At 47.7% G+C, this 18,752-nt stretch overlaps 1 protein-coding gene across 1 annotated transcript; it reads left to right on the top strand.

The window, feature by feature from the left end:
- The first annotated feature begins 757 nt into the window (after positions 1-757).
- Positions 758-2,561, top strand: LOC138372283 (PAX-interacting protein 1-like). The gene is made up of 2 exons (XM_069337564.1): positions 758-1,201; positions 1,989-2,561. Exons 1-2 carry the CDS (start codon positions 758-760, stop codon positions 2,559-2,561), a joined length of 1,017 nt encoding a protein of 338 aa, XP_069193665.1.
- The last annotated feature ends 16,191 nt before the right edge of the window (positions 2,562-18,752 follow it).

Here is an 18,752-nt window from a genome sequence, read left to right as displayed (position 1 = left end):
GGAGCTGGGATATGAGGACAAGGAACTGGGGTATGAGGACAAGGAGCTGGGATATGAGGACAAGGAGCTGGGATATGAGGACGAGGAGCTGGTATATGAGGACAAGGAGCTGGGGTATGAGGACAAGGAGCTGGGTATGAGGACAAGGAACTGGTATATGAGGACAAGGAACTAGGATATGAGGACAAGGAGCTGGGATATGAGGACAAGGAGCTGGGATATGAGGACAAGGAGCTGGGATATGAGGACAAGGAGCTGGGATATGAAGACAAGGAGCTGGGGTATGAGGACAAGGAGCTGGGATATGAGGACAAGGAGCTGGGATATGAGGACAAGGAGCTGGGATATGAGGACAAGGAGCTGGGGTATGAAGACAAGGAGCTGAGATATGAGGACAAGGAGCTGGGATATGAGGACAAGGAACGGGGATTAGGTGGAGGGGAAAGAACGGTGCCCAACCACTTGGACCATCGAGGATCGAACGCAGGCCTGCAAGAAGCGAGGCCTCCGCTGTACCGACCAACCCAAGTGGACGGTCAAACTAACGTTCCAGAATAAAGTGGCAAGAAATTGTCCGAAAAAATAAATCAATCTTACCTGGACCATTAACATTATTAATAATATCAATAAAGGAGATATATTTATTATATATATTTATATAATTACTATAATTGAACATAAGTAAGGCTTTTGTGGAGGGGAAGTTGGGCCTTGCAACGGGGGGGGGGGGGCTGCAGCTCCTGAGCTTTTGCAACCAATGGTTCAACCATTGCAACCAATGGTTCAAACATTGCAACCAATGGTTCAACCATTGCAACCAATGGTTCAAACATTGCAACCAATGGTTCAACCATTGCAACCAATGGTTCAAACATTGCAACCAATGGTTCAAACATTGCAACCAATGGTTCAAACATTGCAACCAATGGTTCAAACATTGCAACCAATGGTTCAAACATTGCAACCAATGGTTCAAACATTGCAACCAATGGTTCAAACATTGCAACCAATGGTTCAAACATTGCAACCAATGCTTCAGACATTGCAACCAATGGTTCAAACATTGCAACCAATGGTTCAAACATTGCAACCAATGGTTCAAACATTCCAACCAATGCCTCAAACATTGCAACCAATGCTTCAGACATTGCAACCAATGGTTCAAACATTGCAACCAATGGTTCAAACATTGCAACCAATGGTTCAAACATTGCAACCAATGCTTCAGACATTCCAACCAAAGAAGGATTTACAGAGCAAATTAACAACAAACTCCACCAATCACCGTTTCAATTTCCACAACTGATTAACCTTTCTAAGTTCTAACTCTAATCTAATCTCCCATTTTGAGTTCACTATCTTGAGTTCTATCTTGTGGGGGGGGGGGGAGGTAATAGTTATTAAACCACTGTATTGCTGCCGTTAATTACCAGTTTAGCAGTTTGTAAGCCTTAATTAGGTCGTTCTATACCTCTTAATTAGGTCGTTCTATGCCTCTTAATTAGGTCGTTCTATGCCTCTTAATTAGGTCGCTCTATGCCTCTTAATTAGGTCGTTCTATGCCTCTTAATTAGGTCGTTCTATGCATCTTAATTAGATCGTTCTATGCCTCTTAATTAGGTCGTTCTATGCCTCTTAATTAGGTCGTTCTATGCCTCTTAATTAGGTCGTTCTATGCCTCTTAATTAGGTCGTTCTATGCCTCTTAATTGGGTCGTTCTATGCCTCTTAATTACGTCGTTCTATGCCTCTTAATTAGGTCGTTCTATGCCTCTTAATTAGGTCGTTCTATGCCTCTTAATTAGGTCGTTCTATGCCTCTTAATTACGTCGTTCTATGCCTCTTAATTACGTCGTTCTATGCCTCTCAAGGGAATGTAAACCTTGTTCAGTCTCTTCATAAGGGCGTGAGTAGCTTCTGATTGGCGGGACATGAACGCCGTTAGGCTTATGCAGGTCCCTCTAGGGCAGCTATACTGATCTTGTTCAGATTGCAAGTCCAGATTGCAAGCCCAGATTGCAAGTCCAGATTGCAAGTCCAGATTGCAAGCCCAGATTGCAAGCCCAGATTGCAAGTCCAGATTGCAAGTCCAGATTGCAAGCCCAGATTGCAAGCCCAGATTGCAAGCCTAGATTGCAAGCCCAGATTGCAAGCCCAGATTGCAAGTCCAGATTGCAAGCTCAGATTGCAAGCCCAGATTGCAAGCCCAGATTGCAAGTCCAGATTGCAAGCCCAGATTGCAAGTCCAGATTGCAAGCCCAGATTGCAAGCCCAGATTGCAAGCCCAGATTACAAGCCCAGATTGCAAGCCCAGATTGCAAGTCCAGATTGCAAGCCCAGATTGCAAGTCCAGATTGCAAGCCCAGATTGCAAGCCCAGATTGCAAGTCCAGATTGCAAGCCCAGATTGCAAGCCCAGATTGCAAGCCCAGATTGCAAGCCTTTGTGCAATGGCCACGCGGTCAGGCGAGCTGCTCACTGCAACTATAGTGGGAATTCACTGCAGATTTCCAGCGTGACAGGTCAACTGAAGTCTGATTACGACGATCACGCTAAAGTCTGAATGTCCTAGCTTGGGGGGGGACCACGCTAAAGTCTGAATGTCCAAGCTTGGGGGACCACGCTAAAGTCTGAATGTCCAAGCTTGGGGGACCACGCTAAAGTCTGAATGTCCAAGCTTGGGGGACCACGCTAAAGTCTGAATGTCCTAGCTTGGGGGACCACGCTAAAGTCTGAATGTCCAAGCTTGGGGGACCACGCTAAAGTCTGAATGTCCAAGCTTGGGGGACCACGCTAAAGTCTGAATGTCCAAGCCTGAACAAACGCAGTCGAAAGATATAATAAGTTAATGTGTCGAGGGACAGGCAGCCAGTGTATATATAAATGTTAGGCTTATATCGAGGTCTGCCCCCCCCCCCCCCAGGATGCAACCCTATGACAAGCAGACGACTCCCGGGAACCTATTTACTGCTAGGTGAACAGAAGCATTAGGTGATAAGAAACGTGCCCAACCACTTCTGTCCCGCCCGGGACCTTTAAAAGTCCGTATCCCTCCATAAATTCAATTAAAAAAATATAAGAAAGTCTCGAATCATCTATTGAAGGTAGAGAACATAACAGTTAATCGAATTCTAGAAATCAAGGCTGTTTTAGGGTTTCGTAGTCCAGTGGGCTTCGTTCTCGACTCACAATCGGGGATTCCGGATTACCTCTTATATGATGTTGACTGGTGTCGTGAATCTAACTCCTAGATGGCGCTGACAGTTGTTTAGAATCTAACTCTAGATGGCGCTGACGGTGTTAATAATCTAAACTCCTAGATGGCGCTGACGGTTGTTAATAATCTAACTCCTAGATGGCGCTGACGGTTGTTAATAATCTAACTCCTAGATGGCGCTGACGGTTGTTAATAATCTAACTCCTAGATGGCGCTGACGGTTGTTTAGAATCTAACTCCTAGATGGCGCTGACGGTTGTTAATAATCTAACTCCTAGATGGCGCTGACGGTTGTTAATAATCTAACTCCTAGATGGCGCTGACGGTTGTTAATAATCTAACTCCTAGATGGCGCTGACGGTTGTTTAGAATCCAACTCCTAGATGGCGCTGACGGTTGTTAATAATCTAACTCCTAGATGGCGCTGACGGTTGTTTAGAATCTAACTCCTAGATGGCGCTGACGGTTGTTTAGAATCCAACTCCTAGATGGCGCTGACGGTTGTTAATAATCTAACTCCTAGATGGCGCTGACGGTTGTTAATAATCTAACTCCTAGATGGCGCTGACGGTTGTTAATAATCTAACTCCTAGATGGCGCTGACGGTTGTTAATAATCTAACTCCTAGATGGCGCTGACGGTTGTTAATAATCTAACTCCTAGATGGCGCTGACGGTTGTTAATAATCTAACTCCTAGATGGCGCTGACGGTTGTTTAGAATCTAACTCCTAGATGGCGCTGACGGTTGTTAATAATCTAACTCCTAGATGGCGCTGACGGTTGTTTAGAATCTAACTCCTAGATGGCGCTGACGGTTGTTAGAATCCAACTCCTAGATGGCGCTGACGGTTGTTTAGAATCTAACTCCTAGATGGCGCTGACGGTTGTTAATAATCTAACTCCTAGATGGCGCTGACGGTTGTTTAGAATCTAACTCCTAGATGGCGCTGACGGTTGTTAATAATCTAACTCCTAGATGGCGCTGACGGTTGTTTAGAATCCAACTCCTAGATGGCGCTGACGGTTGTTTAGAATCTAACTCCTAGATGGCGCTGACGGTTGTTAATAATCTAACTCCTAGATGGCGCTGACGGTTGTTTAAGAATCTAACTTCCTAGATGGCGCTGACAGGTTGTTAATAATCTAACTCCTAGATGGCGCTGACGGTTGTTAATAATCTAACTCCTAGATGGACGCTGACGGTTGTTAATAATCTAACTCCTAGATGGCGCTGACGGTTGTTTAGAATCTAACTCCTAGATGGCGCTGACGGTTGTTTAGAATCTAACTCCTAGATGGCGCTGACGGTTGTTAATAATCTAACTCCTAGATGGCGCTGACGGTTGTTTAGAATCTAACTCCTAGATGGCGCTGACGGTTGTTTAGAATCCAACTCCTAGATGGCGCTGACGGTTGTTTAGAATCTAACTCCTAGATGGCGCTGACGGTTGTTAATAATCTAACTCCTAGATGGCGCTGACGGTTGTTAATAATCTAACTCCTAGATGGCGCTGACGGTTGTTTAGAATCTAACTCCTAGATGGCGCTGACGGTTGTTTAGAATCTAACTCCTAGATGGCGCTGACGGTTGTTTAGAATCTAACTCCTAGATGGCGCTGACGGTTGTTAATAATCTAACTCCTAGATGGCGCTGACGGTTGTTTAGAATCTAACTCCTAGATGGCGCTGACGGTTGTTTAGAATCTAACTCCTAGATGGCGCTGACGGTTGTTAATAATCTAACTCCTAGATGGCGCTGACGGTTGTTTAGAATCTAACTCCTAGATGGCGCTGACGGTTGTTAATAATCCAACTCCTAGATGGCGCTGACGGTTGTTTAGAATCTAACTCCTAGATGGCGCTGACGGTTGTTTAGAATCTAACTCCTAGATGGCGCTGACGGTTGTTTAGAATCCAACTCCTAGATGGCGCTGACGGTTGTTAATAATCTAACTCCTAGATGGCGCTGACGGTTGTTAATAATCCAACTCCTAGATGGCGCTGACGGTTGTTTAGAATCTAACTCCTAGATGGCGCTGACGGTTGTTAATAATCTAACTCCTAGATGGCGCTGACGGTTGTTTAGAATCTAACTTCTAGATGGCGCTGACAGTTGTTAATAATCTAACTCCTAGATGGCGCTGACGGTTGTTAATAATCTAACTCCTAGATGACGCTGACGGTTGTTAATAATCTAACTCCTAGATGGCGCTGACGGTTGTTTAGAATCTAACTCCTAGATGGCGCTGACGGTTGTTTAGAATCCAACTCCTAGATGGCGCTGACGGTTGTTAATAATCTAACTCCTAGATGGCGCTGACGGTTGTTTAGAATCTAACTCCTAGATGGCGCTGACGGTTGTTTAGAATCCAACTCCTAGATGGCGCTGACGGTTGTTTAGAATCTAACTCCTAGATGGCGCTGACGGTTGTTAATAATCCAACTCCTAGATGGCGCTGACGGTTGTTTAGAATCTAACTCCTAGATGGCGCTGACGGTTGTTTAGAATCTAACTCCTAGATGGCGCTGACGGTTGTTTAGAATCCAACTCCTAGATGGCGCTGATGGTTGTTAATAATCTAACTCCTAGATGGCGCTGACGGTTGTTAATAATCCAACTCCTAGATGGCGCTGACGGTTGTTTAGAATCTAACTCCTAGATGGCGCTGATGGTTGTTAATAATCTAACTCCTAGATGGCGCTGACGGTTGTTAATAATCTAACTCCTAGATGGCGCTGACGGTTGTTAATAATCTAACTCCTAGATGGCGCTGACGGTTGTTAATAATCTAACTCCTAGATGGCGCTGACGGTTGTTTAGAATCCAACTCCTAGATGGCGCTGACGGTTGTTTAGAATCCAACTCCTAGATGGCGCTGACGGTTGTTTAGAATCCAACTCCTAGATGGCGCTGGAAATTGTTTTGTTTAACAACGTGATGGCGACTACTGCCAGGTCGGGGTTAATCTCCTGTTTCTATTTCCAAACTTCATTCTGTTTAAGTGTGAAATGTAAACACTGTATCTTTGCAACGGAAGGAACTTGATCAATACGCTTATTATTGTACTTTTTTTGAGCAAGTGAAACTGTTGTGTGGGGTAGTTCACAGCTGAAGCGGAGCTGTAGTAGTGGTGTGAAGCAGGAACCTGGGGCTAGATTCACGAAGCAGTTACGCAAGCACTTACGAACCTGTCCATCTTTTCTCAATCTTTGGCGGCTTTGTTTACAATTATTAAACAGTTAATGAGCTCCGAAGCACCAGGAGGCTGTTTATAACGTTAACAACAGTTGATTGGCAAGTTTTCATGCTTGTAAACTGTTTAATAAATGTAACCAAAGCCGTCAAAGATTGAGGAAAGATGTACACGTTCGTAAGTGCTTGCGTAACTGGTTCGTGAATCTGGCCCCAGGACGAACCACTGATGGGAAGTACCAGTAGCAGCACACAAGTGTGGTACTGTTATGGTACTGTGTGAGATATGGTACAACAATGGACAGGTCTCCTTGTATCTTGTGATGATTTCGGGGCTTTTTAGTGTCCCCGCGGCCCGGTCCTCGACCAGGCCTCCACCCCCAGGAAGCAGCCCGTGACAGCTGGCTAACACCCAGGTACCTATTTACTGCTAGGTAACAGGGGCATAGGGTGAAAGAAACTCTGCCCATTGTTTCTCGCCGGCGCCCGGGATCAAACCCGGGACCACAGGATCACAAGTCCAGCGTGCTGTCCGCTCGGCCGACCGGCTCCCCCGGTGGAAGCTACAATTTGCTATTTATTTACACACATGTGTATACAAAGTACTATTTCCTATTTCATCATAATGGTTTTTAATCCAATTCCATCAAATCAGACGGATACCTTGAGGTGCTTCCGGGGCTTAGCGTCCCCGCGGCCCGGTCGTCGACCAGGCCTAATCCGGATCCGGATTATATTTGTCAAAATTAAGCATTAACAGTAATAAGTTCTATGTGAAAATTCTTCCCTAAAAATGTAAATTTGTAGCCTACGAGTCACTGGAAATTGGGAACCCCAATTCGCAAGGACCTCCCCCCTCCCCAGTCCCTAGTCCCCTCTTGTCCCCTTTGTCCCCCGTCCCCTCTGTCCCCTCCCCCCAGTGTGTGGTGAACGACGGCCAATAACATTGCACGCGTTGCAAACTACCAATTGCAAAATACCAATTAGGGAAATGGTGTTTATTCAGTGTTTTCGATTTTCGTTTATCGGCGTTCATAACACACATGAGTCATCCACAGTTTCATTGGATAGACCAAAAAAAAAAAATTATTTTGTGATCGACAGATGTCAAGTCAAGAATGTTGATTGATCGATTTATTGGAATATATTTGTCGTGTATTTGTTCTGTCTGGTATACACACATTGCCAGCTGCGTGTCTATGTTTTAAGCGTCCCTGGGTGTTCCTGTTGAACAGAATAAAAATATTTTGTCTAACAAATTAAAATTTGTGTAGAATTAAATAAATTGATGTAAAGGCAAATAACTGATACATATAAAAATTAATTAACATAAATTTAATCCTACGAGGACGAGACCAAAATTTGGTTCTTGTAAAGTAGAAACAAACTATTTGTATAAAACCAAAAAATTTATGTAAAACTAAATGGAATTTGTTCCTTACTTGGGAAGGAAATTAAAGAAAATAACTGCAAACTTCACTCACAAACGCATCCAGTCCAAAATTTATGGCACTAAAGACAGATGAGACATCGAAGTCACTCTCAGCTGTGTTCATTGGTTCAGAAAATCGGGACTGAGAGGCCTCGACGCCCGGACGTCGAGCAGGTATTTAGAAAAATGACGTCCGGACATCATGAGTGAGAATTAGGGGAGGGGGGGGAGTACTCATGGTGGCGTGATGGTAACATGCTCGCCCTTCGCTTCGAATTCAGCTGGGTTCGAGGTCTGGCCAGGGAGAATTGACCAGGAACCTTAACCGTTCACCCCTGTTACTCCAGGAATAATATGGGGCCTGGTTGTAAGTTGATTTATGGGTCGAGTTCCAGGGAAAACTAGTAGGGTAAGGCTTACCATGAGCTATGGGAAGGGAAAGCTCTCAGTCTGCTAACAGGAGTCAGCAGTCGTCTGCTCCTGTACCCACCTGTGTGTAAAACTAGTAGGGTAAGGCTTACCATGAGCTAGGGGAAGGGAAAGCTCTCAGCCTTCTAACAGGAGTCAGCAGTCGTCTGCTCCTGTACCCACCTGTGTGTAAAACTAGTAGGGTAAGGCTTACCATGAGCTATGGGAAGGGAAAGCTCTCAGCCTGCTAACAGGAGTCAGCAGTCGTCTGCTCCTATACCCACCTGTGTGTAAAACTAGTAGGGTAAGGCTTACCATGAGCTATGGGAAGGGAAAGCTCTCAGCCTGCTAACAGGAGTCAGCAGTCGTCTGCTCCTGTACCCACCTGTGTGTAAAACTAGTAGGGTAAGGCTTACCATGAGCTATGGGAAGGGAAAGCTCTCAGCCTGCTAACAGGAGTCAGCAGTCGTCTGCTCCTGTACCCACCTGTGTGTAAAACTAGTAGGGTAAGGCTTACCCATGAGCTATGGGAAGGGAAAGCTCTCAGCCTGCTAACAGGAGTCAGCAGTCGTCTGCTCCTGTACCCACCTGTGTGTAAAACTAGTAGGGTAAGGCTTACCATGAGCTATGGGAAGGGAAAGCTCTCAGCCTGCTAACAGGAGTCAGCAGTCGTCTGCTCCTGTACCCACCTGTGTGTAAAACTAGTAGGGTAAGGCTTACCATGAGCTATGGGAAGGGAAAGCTCTCAGCCTGCTAACAGGAGTCAGCAGTCGTCTGCTCCTGTACCCACCTGTGTGTAAAACTAGTAGGGTAAGGCTTACCATGTGCTATGGGAAGGGAAAGCTCTCAGCCAGCTAACAGGAGTCAGCAGTCGTCTGCTCCTGTACCCACCTGTGTGTAAAACTAGTAGGGTAAGGCTTACCATGAGCTATGGGAAGGGAAAGCTCTCAGCCTGCTAACAGGAGTCAGCAGTCGTCTGCTCCTGTACCCACCTGTGTGTAAAACTAGTAGGGTAAGGCTTACCATGAGCTATGGGAAGGGAAAGCTCTCAGCCAGCTAACAGGAGTCAGCAGTCGTCTGCTCCTGTACCCACCTGTGTGTAAAACTAGTAGGGTAAGGCTTACCATGAGCTATGGGAAGGGAAAGCTCTCAGCCTGCTAACAGGAGTCAGCAGTCGTCTGCTCCTGTACCCACCTGTGTGTAAAACTAGTAGGGTAAGGCTTACCATGAGCTATGGGAAGGGAAAGCTCTCAGCCAGCTAACAGGAGTCAGCAGTCGTCTGCTCCTGTACCCTCCTGTGTGTAAAACTAGTAGGGTAAGGCTTACCATGAGCTATGGGAAGGGAAAGCTCTCAGCTAGCTAACAGGAGTCAGCAGTCGTCTGCTCCTGTACCCACCTGTGTGTAAAACTAGTAGGGTAAGGCTTACCATGAGCTATGGGAAGGGAAAGCTCTCAGCCTGCTAACAGGAGTCAGCAGTCGTCTGCTCCTGTACCCACCTGTGTGTAAAACTAGTAGGGTAAGGCTTACCATGAGCTATGGGAAGGGAAAGCTCTCAGCCTGCTAACAGGAGTCAGCAGTCGTCTGCTCCTGTACCCACCTGTGTGTAAAACTAGTAGGGTAAGGCTTACCATGAGCTATGGGAAGGGAAAGCTCTCAGCCTGCTAACAGGAGTCAGCAGTCGTCTGCTCCTGTACCCACCTGTGTGTAAAACTAGTAGGGTAAGGCTTACCATGAGCTATGGGAAGGGAAAGCTCTCAGCCAGCTAACAGGAGTCAGCAGTCGTCTGCTCCTGTACCCACCTGTGTGTAAAACTAGTAGGGTAAGGCTTACCATGAGCTATGGGAAGGGAAAGCTCTCAGCCTGCTAACAGGAGTCAGCAGTCGTCTGCTCCTGTACCCACCTGTGTGTAAAACTAGTAGGGTAAGGCTTACCATGAGCTATGGGAAGGGAAAGCTCTCAGCCTGCTAACAGGAGTCAGCAGTCGTCTGCTCCTGTACCCACCTGTGTGTAAAACTAGTAGGGTAAGGCTTACCATGAGCTATGGGAAGGGAAAGCTCTCAGCCTGCTAACAGGAGTCAGCAGTCGTCTGCTCCTGTACCCACCTGTGTGTAAAACTAGTAGGGTAAGGCTTACCATGAGCTATGGGAAGGGAAAGCTCTCAGCCTGCTAACAGGAGTCAGCAGTCGTCTGCTCCTGTACCCACCTGTGTGTAAAACTAGTAGGGTAAGGCTTACCATGAGCTATGGGAAGGGAAAGCTCTCAGCCTGCTAACAGGAGTCAGCAGTCGTCTGCTCCTGTACCCACCTGTGTGTAAAACTAGTAGGGTAAGGCTTACCATGAGCTATGGGAAGGGAAAGCTCTCAGCCTGCTAACAGGAGTCAGCAGTCGTCTGCTCCTGTACCCACCTGTGTGTAAAACTAGTAGGGTAAGGCTTACCATGAGCTATGGGAAGGGAAAGCTCTCAGCCTGCTAACAGGAGTCAGCAGTCGTCTGCTCCTGTACCCACCTGTGTGTAAAACTAGTAGGGTAAGGCTTACCATGAGCTATGGGAAGGGAAAGCTCTCAGCCTGCTAACAGGAGTCAGCAGTCGTCTGCTCCTGTACCCACCTGTGTGTAAAACTAGTAGGGTAAGGCTTACCATGAGCTATGGGAAGGGAAAGCTCTCAGCCTGCTAACAGGAGTCAGCAGTCGTCTGCTCCTGTACCCACCTGTGTGTAAAACTAGTAGGGTAAGGCTTACCATGAGCTATGGGAAGGGAAAGCTCTCAGCCTGCTAACAGGAGTCAGCAGTCGTCTGCTCCTGTACCCACCTGTGTGTAAAACTATACTCCACCCCCCTGTGGTGAGCCCTGGTGGTACTGGGCCCAACCTCCCTACACGCCAGCCTCTAATACACTCGATCGAATCCCGGGAAAGGTCAGAGGTGAGTCTCCCTTGCTGGCGGAGAGTTGTTGTTCTTGTACTGTCAGGCTTCTGTCCTTCTGTCCCTCTGACCAACAACAGACCCCACCCCCCACCCCCCCCCCACTGACCAACAACAGACTCCACCCCCCTACTGACCAACAACAGACCCCACCCCCCCACTGACCAACAACAGACCCCACCCCCCCACTGACCAACAACAGACCCCACCCCCCACCCCCCCCACTGACCAACAACAGACTCCACCCCCCTACTGACCAACAACAGACCCCACCCCCCCACTGACCAACAACAGACCCCACCCCCCCACTGACCAACAACAGACCCCACCCCCCCACTGACCAACAACAGACCCCACCCCCCCACTGACCAACAACAGACCCCACCCCCCCACTGACCAACAACAGACCCCACCCCCCCACTGACCAACAACAGACCCCCCCGCCTTCTAATATATCCTGGCTTTTAATTCCGTCCTCAGCCTATTCCTTTGCCTCTATCCTGCTGTCCATTTTCTTTCTCTTTTCCTTATGTGTGTCTCTACGCTACTGTCCGTTCCATCTTTTCCTCTCCCTTCCCATTCTTCCTCTCCGTTCCAACTCTGCAAGAGGGAGGGAGGGAACTACCAGGGGAATAGCGCCAAGCCATTAAGACTATTTAGCAGTGGGAACGGCTCAGGATTTGGGATGGGACGGGGGAAAGGAATGGTGCCCCAACCACCAGTGGACTGTCGGGGATTGAACGCCGACCTGCATGATGCGAGACTCTATCAACATGTTGTTGTAGCTCGATTGTGCAGTGAGCTAGGTGTTGGTTGTGTTGTCACATGTGTGTGGTGGTTGAGCCCATAGGTGTGCCAGGCAGGTGTGCCAGGCAGGTGTGTCAGGCAGATGTGCCAGGCAGGTGAGGGCTGGCAATGGCACCACTGGCAGGTCTTTGACAAGTTGAATGACAGTTGACTAATTAGCATCTTATTTGTTATTGCTGGGGTGGAGGGGAGGGGGGGTAGGGGTGGATGGGAGGGGGGTAGGGGTGGATGGGAGGGGGGGTGGAGGGGGGGAGGGGAGCGATTTGGCTATGAAAATTTTGACTATTTTTCAACTGTTTTACTTTGTTAATAATGATATTAACTAACAACGGACGCCGTAGACCCATGAGGTAACATATGATCCCTCCATGAAAGATCCTTAAGCTAAAATATCGACCATGGCGGTGACGTGATGGTGACGTGAAGGTGACGTGATGGTGACGCGAAGGTGACGCGATGGTGACGTGATGGTGAGATATTTAAGTGGGTATTAAATAGGGTATTAAATGGATATTAACTCTTATTATCCATTAAATTAATATTTAATAGATATTAAGATAATTTTTTACGTTACAAATCTTACCAATTAAAAAGTTATATAATTTATATAATCCTGGACTGACATTAATATTATGTAAATGACTACTTTTTGTAAATGAAGATTCAATAATACTTCTTTCAGTAATTGATTTACACTCCACGATTTTGCATGAATTTGTTCAGTCACTTGAATGATTGCAATCCCGTGAGTGAACAAGTAATGCATTGGACTCATGACCTGTTCTTATACTATATTTATGTTCTTTTATTGTCTAGTCAAGATGGTTAACCTCTTGGGCCAACGTACAACTTATTACAATTAACTGCAATTAATTAATTCTGCTCACTTGTGAATTCTCAATGGAAACTGGTCGAGGTGTGTTCCCTGTTCCTTCCCTTGTATCTTCCTTCACGTGTGTGTGTGTGTGTGTGTGTGTGTGTGTGTGTGTGTGTGTGTGTGTGTGTGTGTGTGTGTGTGTACTCATCTAGTTGTGCTTGCGGGGGTTGAGCTCTGGCTCTTTGGTCAAGCCTCTCAACCGTCAGTCAACTGGTGTACAGGTTCCTGAGCCTATTGGGCTCTATCATATCTACACTTGAAACTGTGTATGGAGTCAGCCTCCACCACATCACCCCCTAATGCATTCCATTTGTCAACCACTCTGACACTAAAAAAGTTCTTTCTAATATCTCTGTGGCTCATTTGGGCACTCAGTTTCCACCTGTGTGTGTGTGTGTGTGTGGTGGGTAAGTATTCACCTATGTGTGCTTGCAGCGTCGACTTAGGCTCCTGGCCCCCACCTTTCAAACGTTCATAGATTAATATATTGACTCATTTCTCACGCTTGTGTCATACTTACATTTAAAACTTTGGATGGAATTAGTATCAATGAATTGTACCTCTAATCTCTTCACTTATTGCCAGCTGTAACACTGAATTGTTTTTGTCTGTGTCTCATTGACTCTCCGTCTCTGTGTCTCACTAGCGTCTCCAGTATTCACCCATGACCCCTCGTTCTGCTGTTCCTAGCTTTGATCAATGCTATTTTCTCTAATTTATCTAATCCCCTTTAGTATCTTATATGTTGTTATCATGACCTCCTATCTCTCCTTTTCTCCAGTGTGGGAAGACCCAGTTCTTTGTCTTTCCTCATAGGTCAATCCCTTCAGCTCTGGAACAAGTCTTGTTGTACATCTTTGAACTTTTCTAGTTTCTCCTTGTCATTTTTCAGGTAAGGGTTAAATGCTGGGGCTGCATATTGAAAAGTGGGTCTCACCTTCGTTGTATATAGGGCCCAGAAAGCTCCTTTTTTTAAGTTCCTGAAGGATGTTGTCCAACATGGCCTATGCAGCTGTTGTTGTTCTGCTAATGTGGGATTCTGGCATCAGATTTTGGGTTATGTCTACTTTCAGGTGTTTCACCTTTTCTGATTGAAGAATCTGTCTTCCCTTCATCCTACACTGCTGTACTGGTGTCTGTACTCCTGCTCCAAGCCTCATAACGTTGTATTTGGCTGTGTTAAATTCTAGCAGCCATTTTTGAGACCACTTCTGGAGTGTGTCCAAATCCTCTTAACCCTTGACCTGACTTATTTGTTTTGCATCATCTACAAACATTGATATGAAGAAACCAATTGCCTTTATCAGGTCATTGACGTGTATTAGAAACAAGATGGGCCCTAGGACCGACCCTAGTGGTACTCCACCCGTAGCCTCTCTCCACTCTGAGGTCTCGGCTCTCACTGTAACCCTTTCTTGAGGTTATCTTGAGATGATTTCGGGGCTTTAGTGTCCCCGCGGCCCGGTCATCGACCAGGCCTCCACCCCCAGGAAGCAGCCCGTGACAGCTGACTAACTCCCAGGTACCTATTTACTGCTAGGTAACAGGGGCATTCAGGATGAAAGAAACTTTGCCCATTTGTTTCTGCCTCGTGCGGGAATCGAACCCGCGCCACAAAATTACGAGTCCTGCGCGCTATCCACCAGGCTACGAGGCCCCTTTGCTTCCTACCTGAGAGGTACTCTCTGACCCACCTGAGGACCCTTGCAGACACACAAGCCAGCTTCTCTAGACTGAGTCGGGGTCAGTACAACCATTCATCCCTTCACGGGTCGTCAGCCCCTCCCCCTGACCAACGCCCACAATAAAGGGTCAACAATGAAGTGCCTGACGGTGCCTGGCACTGTTGACTGAGAGGGCCAGGGTGTGTACACCAGGCCTTAATTTTAATGGAAGATGGAGGGAGGGCAGTGTGTGTGTGGCCCTCTTGATGATTAACTCTTTTATTGTGGGTTGCTGACAGTCTGGGGGCCTTGTGTGGTGGTGCTGACAGTCTGGGGGCCTTGTGTGGTGGTGCTGACAGTCTGGGGGCCTTGTGTGGTGGTGCTGACAGTCTGGGGGCCTTGTGTGGTGGTGCTGACAGTCTGGGGGCCTTGTGTGGTGGTGCTGACAGTCTGGGGGCCTTGTGTGGTGGTGCTGACAGTCTGGGGGTGTTGTGTGGTGGTGCTGACGGTCTGGGGGCCTTGTGTGGTGGTGCTGACAGTCTGGGGGCCTTGTGTGGTGGTGCTGACGGTCTGGGGGCCTTGTGTGGTGGTGCTGACAGTCTGGGGGTGTTGTGTGGTGGTGCTGACAGTCTGGGGGCCTTGTGTGGTGGTGCTGACAGTCTGGGGGTGTTGTGTGGTGGTGCTGACAGTTTGGGGGCCTTGTGTGGTGGTACTGACGGTCTGGGGGCCTTGTGTGGTGGTGCTGACAGTCTGGGGGCCTTGTGTGGTGGTGCTGACAGTCTGGGGGCCTTGTGTGGTGGTGCTGACGGTCTGGGGGTGTTGTGTGGTGGTGCTGACAGTCTGGGGGCCTTGTGTGGTGGTGCTGACAGTCTGGGGGTGTTGTGTGGTGGTGCTGACAGTCTGGGGGCCTTGTGTGGTGGTGCTGACAGTCGGGGGGCCTTGTGTGGTAGTGCTGACAGTCTGGGGGTGTTGTGTGGTGGTGCTGACAGTCTGGGGGTGTTGTGTGGTGGTGCTGACGGTCCTGGGGTCCTTGTGTGGTGGTGCTGACGGTCTGGGGGTGTTGTGTGGTGGTGCTGACGGTCCTGGGGGTGTTGTGTGGTGGTGCTGACGGTCCTGGGGGTGTTGTGTGGTGGTGCTGACAGTCTGGGGGTGTTGTGTGGTGGTGCTGACAGTCTGGGGGTGTTGTGTGGTGGTGCTGACGGTCCTGGGGGTGTTGTGTGGTGGTGCTGACAGTCTGGGGGTGTTGTGTGGTGGTGCTGACGGTCCTGGGGGTGTTGTGTGGTGGTGCTGACGGTCCTGGGGGTGTTGTGTGGTGGTGCTGACGGTCCTGGGAGTGTTGTGTGGTGGTGCTGACAGTCTGGGGGTGTTGTGTGGTGGTGCTGACAGTCTGGGGGTGTTGTGTGGTGGTGCTGACGGTCCTGGGAGTGTTGTGTGGTGGTGCTGACGGTCCTGGGGGTGTTGTGTGGTGGTGCTGACGGTCTGGGGGTGTTGTGTGGTGGTGCTGACAGTCTGGGGGTGTTGTGTGGTGGTGCTGACAGTCTGGTGGTGCTGACAGTCTGGTGGTCTTGTGTGGTGGTGCTGACAGTCTGGTGGTCTTGTGTGGTGGTGCTGACAGTCTGGGGGCCTTGTGTGGTGGTGCTGACAGTCTGGGGGTGTTGTGTGGTGGTGCTGACAGTCTGGTGGTCTTGTGTGGTGGTGCTGACAGTCTGGGGGCCTTGTGTGGTGGTGCTGACAGTCTGGGGGTGTTGTGTGGTGGTGCTGACAGTCTGGGGGTGTTGTGTGGTGGTGCTGACAGTCTGGGGGTGTTGTGTGGTGGTGCTGACAGTCTGGTGGCCTTGTGTGGTGGTGCTGACAGTCTGGGGGTGTTGTGTGGTGGTGCTGACAGTCTGGGGGTGTTGTGTGGTGGTGATGACAGTCTGGTGGTCTTGTGTGGTGGTGCTGACAGTCTGGGGGCCTTGTGTGGTGGTGCTGACAGTCTGGGGGTGTTGTGTGGTGGTGCTGACAGTCTGGAGGTGTTGTGTGGTGGTGCTGACAGTCTGGTGGCCTTGTGTGGTGGTGCTGACAGTCTGCGGGTGTTGTGTGGTGGTGCTGACAGTCTGGTGGTCTTGTGTGGTGGTGCTGACAGTCGGGGGGTGACCCCACACACACACACACACACACACACACACACACACACACACACACACACACACACACACACATGCCTCAAGGGAATCGACAGGGTGGATAAAGACAGTCTATTTAACACAAGGGGCACACGCACTAGGGGACACAGGTGGAAACTGAGTGCCCAAATGAGCCACAGAGATATTAGGAAGAACTTTTTTAGTGTCAGAGTGGTTGACAAATGGAATGCATTAGGAAGTGATGTGGTGGAGGCTGACTCCATACACAGTTTCAAGTGTAGATATGATAGAGCCCAATAGGCTCAGGAACCTGTACACCTGTTGATTGACGGTTGAGAGGCGGGACCAAAGAGCCAGAGCTCAACCCCCGCAAGCACAACTAGGTGAGTACAACTAGGTGAGTACACACACACACAAACAATCAAGCGGAGCCCCTCGGGTTATTAAAGCTAAAAATATCAGAGATTTGCTCCCCAATTTCACCTTGCCTCCGTCTACTGTCATCTACTTCACCCTAGTGGCCATATCTACCATCTACCGCCTCCGGCGACCTTAACTTATACCTCCCCCCCCCACCCCCCGTGGCACACCCCTACCATATACCTCCCTGGTGGTAGAAAATCTACCACCAAGGAGGTTACTGGGTAGAAAATCTACCCAGTAACCCTATCTACACCGTCGCGTGACTCTACCTTCTAATAAACACTAATATACGGACCCGGGGTGGTCGGGGGGGGTGGGGTGGGGGGGGGGTGTTATTGATGCAGTAATTGACCCCACCAAACTACCCGACCATCAGGGGGTCGCAGCACCAATTATCAACCTGAACAAGGCGAGAAGGATCACCTGTTCTTATACAAGGTAGTTAACTCCTATCTCCCATGAGGAAGATTTGAGTCTAGTTTGTATGGTAAAATATTATATTATGTGTATATATATATATATATATATATATATATATATATATATATATATATATATATATATATATATATATATATTTATTATTATTATTATTATTATTATTATTTTTATTATTAAATATGACCGAAAAAGTAAGATTAATAATTCTAACACGAATTTTCTCGATCTTTCTTATGTTTTTTTCACTGTTGATGGTAATTGGAATATCAATTCTCCAAAATTCATTTTTATTTATAGTCTGACGCGACACTTGAACGCGTTTCGTAATAACTTATTACATTTTCAAAGACTTTTAGTTTACACACACACAACTATTACCTGCAAACACTAAACAGAGTTCTTACTATGCTATGATTTAAACAGCTTTCATTTTTCATTTTATACCCGCAGTTTGGGTGAGGTGATATGTTACAACAGTTTTGGATGAGGTGAACAAAACTTTCAACACAAGACAGAACACGAAACAATGGGTATTGAAGGTAAGAATGGAAGTAATTGCAGAGGGCCTATTGGCCCATATTTCTTGATGCGTCTATATTGGAGCGGAGTCTTGAAGTCTTGTGCATTAATTGGCTGTTGATTGCTGGTGTTGACTTCTTGATGTGTAGTGCCTCGCAGATGTCAAGCCGCCTGCTATCGCTGTATCTATCGATGATTTCTGTGTTGTTTGCTAAGATTTCTCTGGTGATGGTTTGTTTGTGGGAAGAGATTATATGTTCCTTAATGGAGCCCTGTTGCTTATGCATCGTTAAACGCCTGGAAAGAGATGTTGTTGTCTTGCCTATATACTGGGTTTTTTTGAGGCTTACAGTCCCCAAGAGGGCATTTGAAGGCATGGACGACGTTGGTCTCTTTTAAAGCGTTCTGCTTTGTGTCTGGTGAGTTTCTCATGAGTAGGCTGGCCGTTTTTCTGGTTTTATAGTAAATCGTCAGTTGTATCTTCTGATTTTTGTCTGCAGGGATAACGTTTCTATTAACAATGTCTTTCAGGACCCTTTCCTCCGTTTTATGGGCTGTGGAAAAGAAGTGCCTGTAAAATAGGCTAATAGGGGGTATAGGTGTTGTGTTAGTTGTCTCTTCAGAGGTTGCATGGCGTTTCACTTTCCTTCTTATGATGTCTTCCACGAAACCATTGGAGAAGCCGTTGTTGACTAGGACCTGCCTTACCCTACAGAGTTCTTC

Source organism: Procambarus clarkii, chromosome 38 (genome assembly GCF_040958095.1).
Source record: "Procambarus clarkii isolate CNS0578487 chromosome 38, FALCON_Pclarkii_2.0, whole genome shotgun sequence".
Taxonomy (NCBI): Eukaryota; Metazoa; Arthropoda; class Malacostraca; order Decapoda; family Cambaridae; genus Procambarus; species Procambarus clarkii.
The sequence above is the reverse complement of the archived record's forward strand: the minus strand, read 5'-3'. Positions and strand labels throughout refer to the sequence as shown.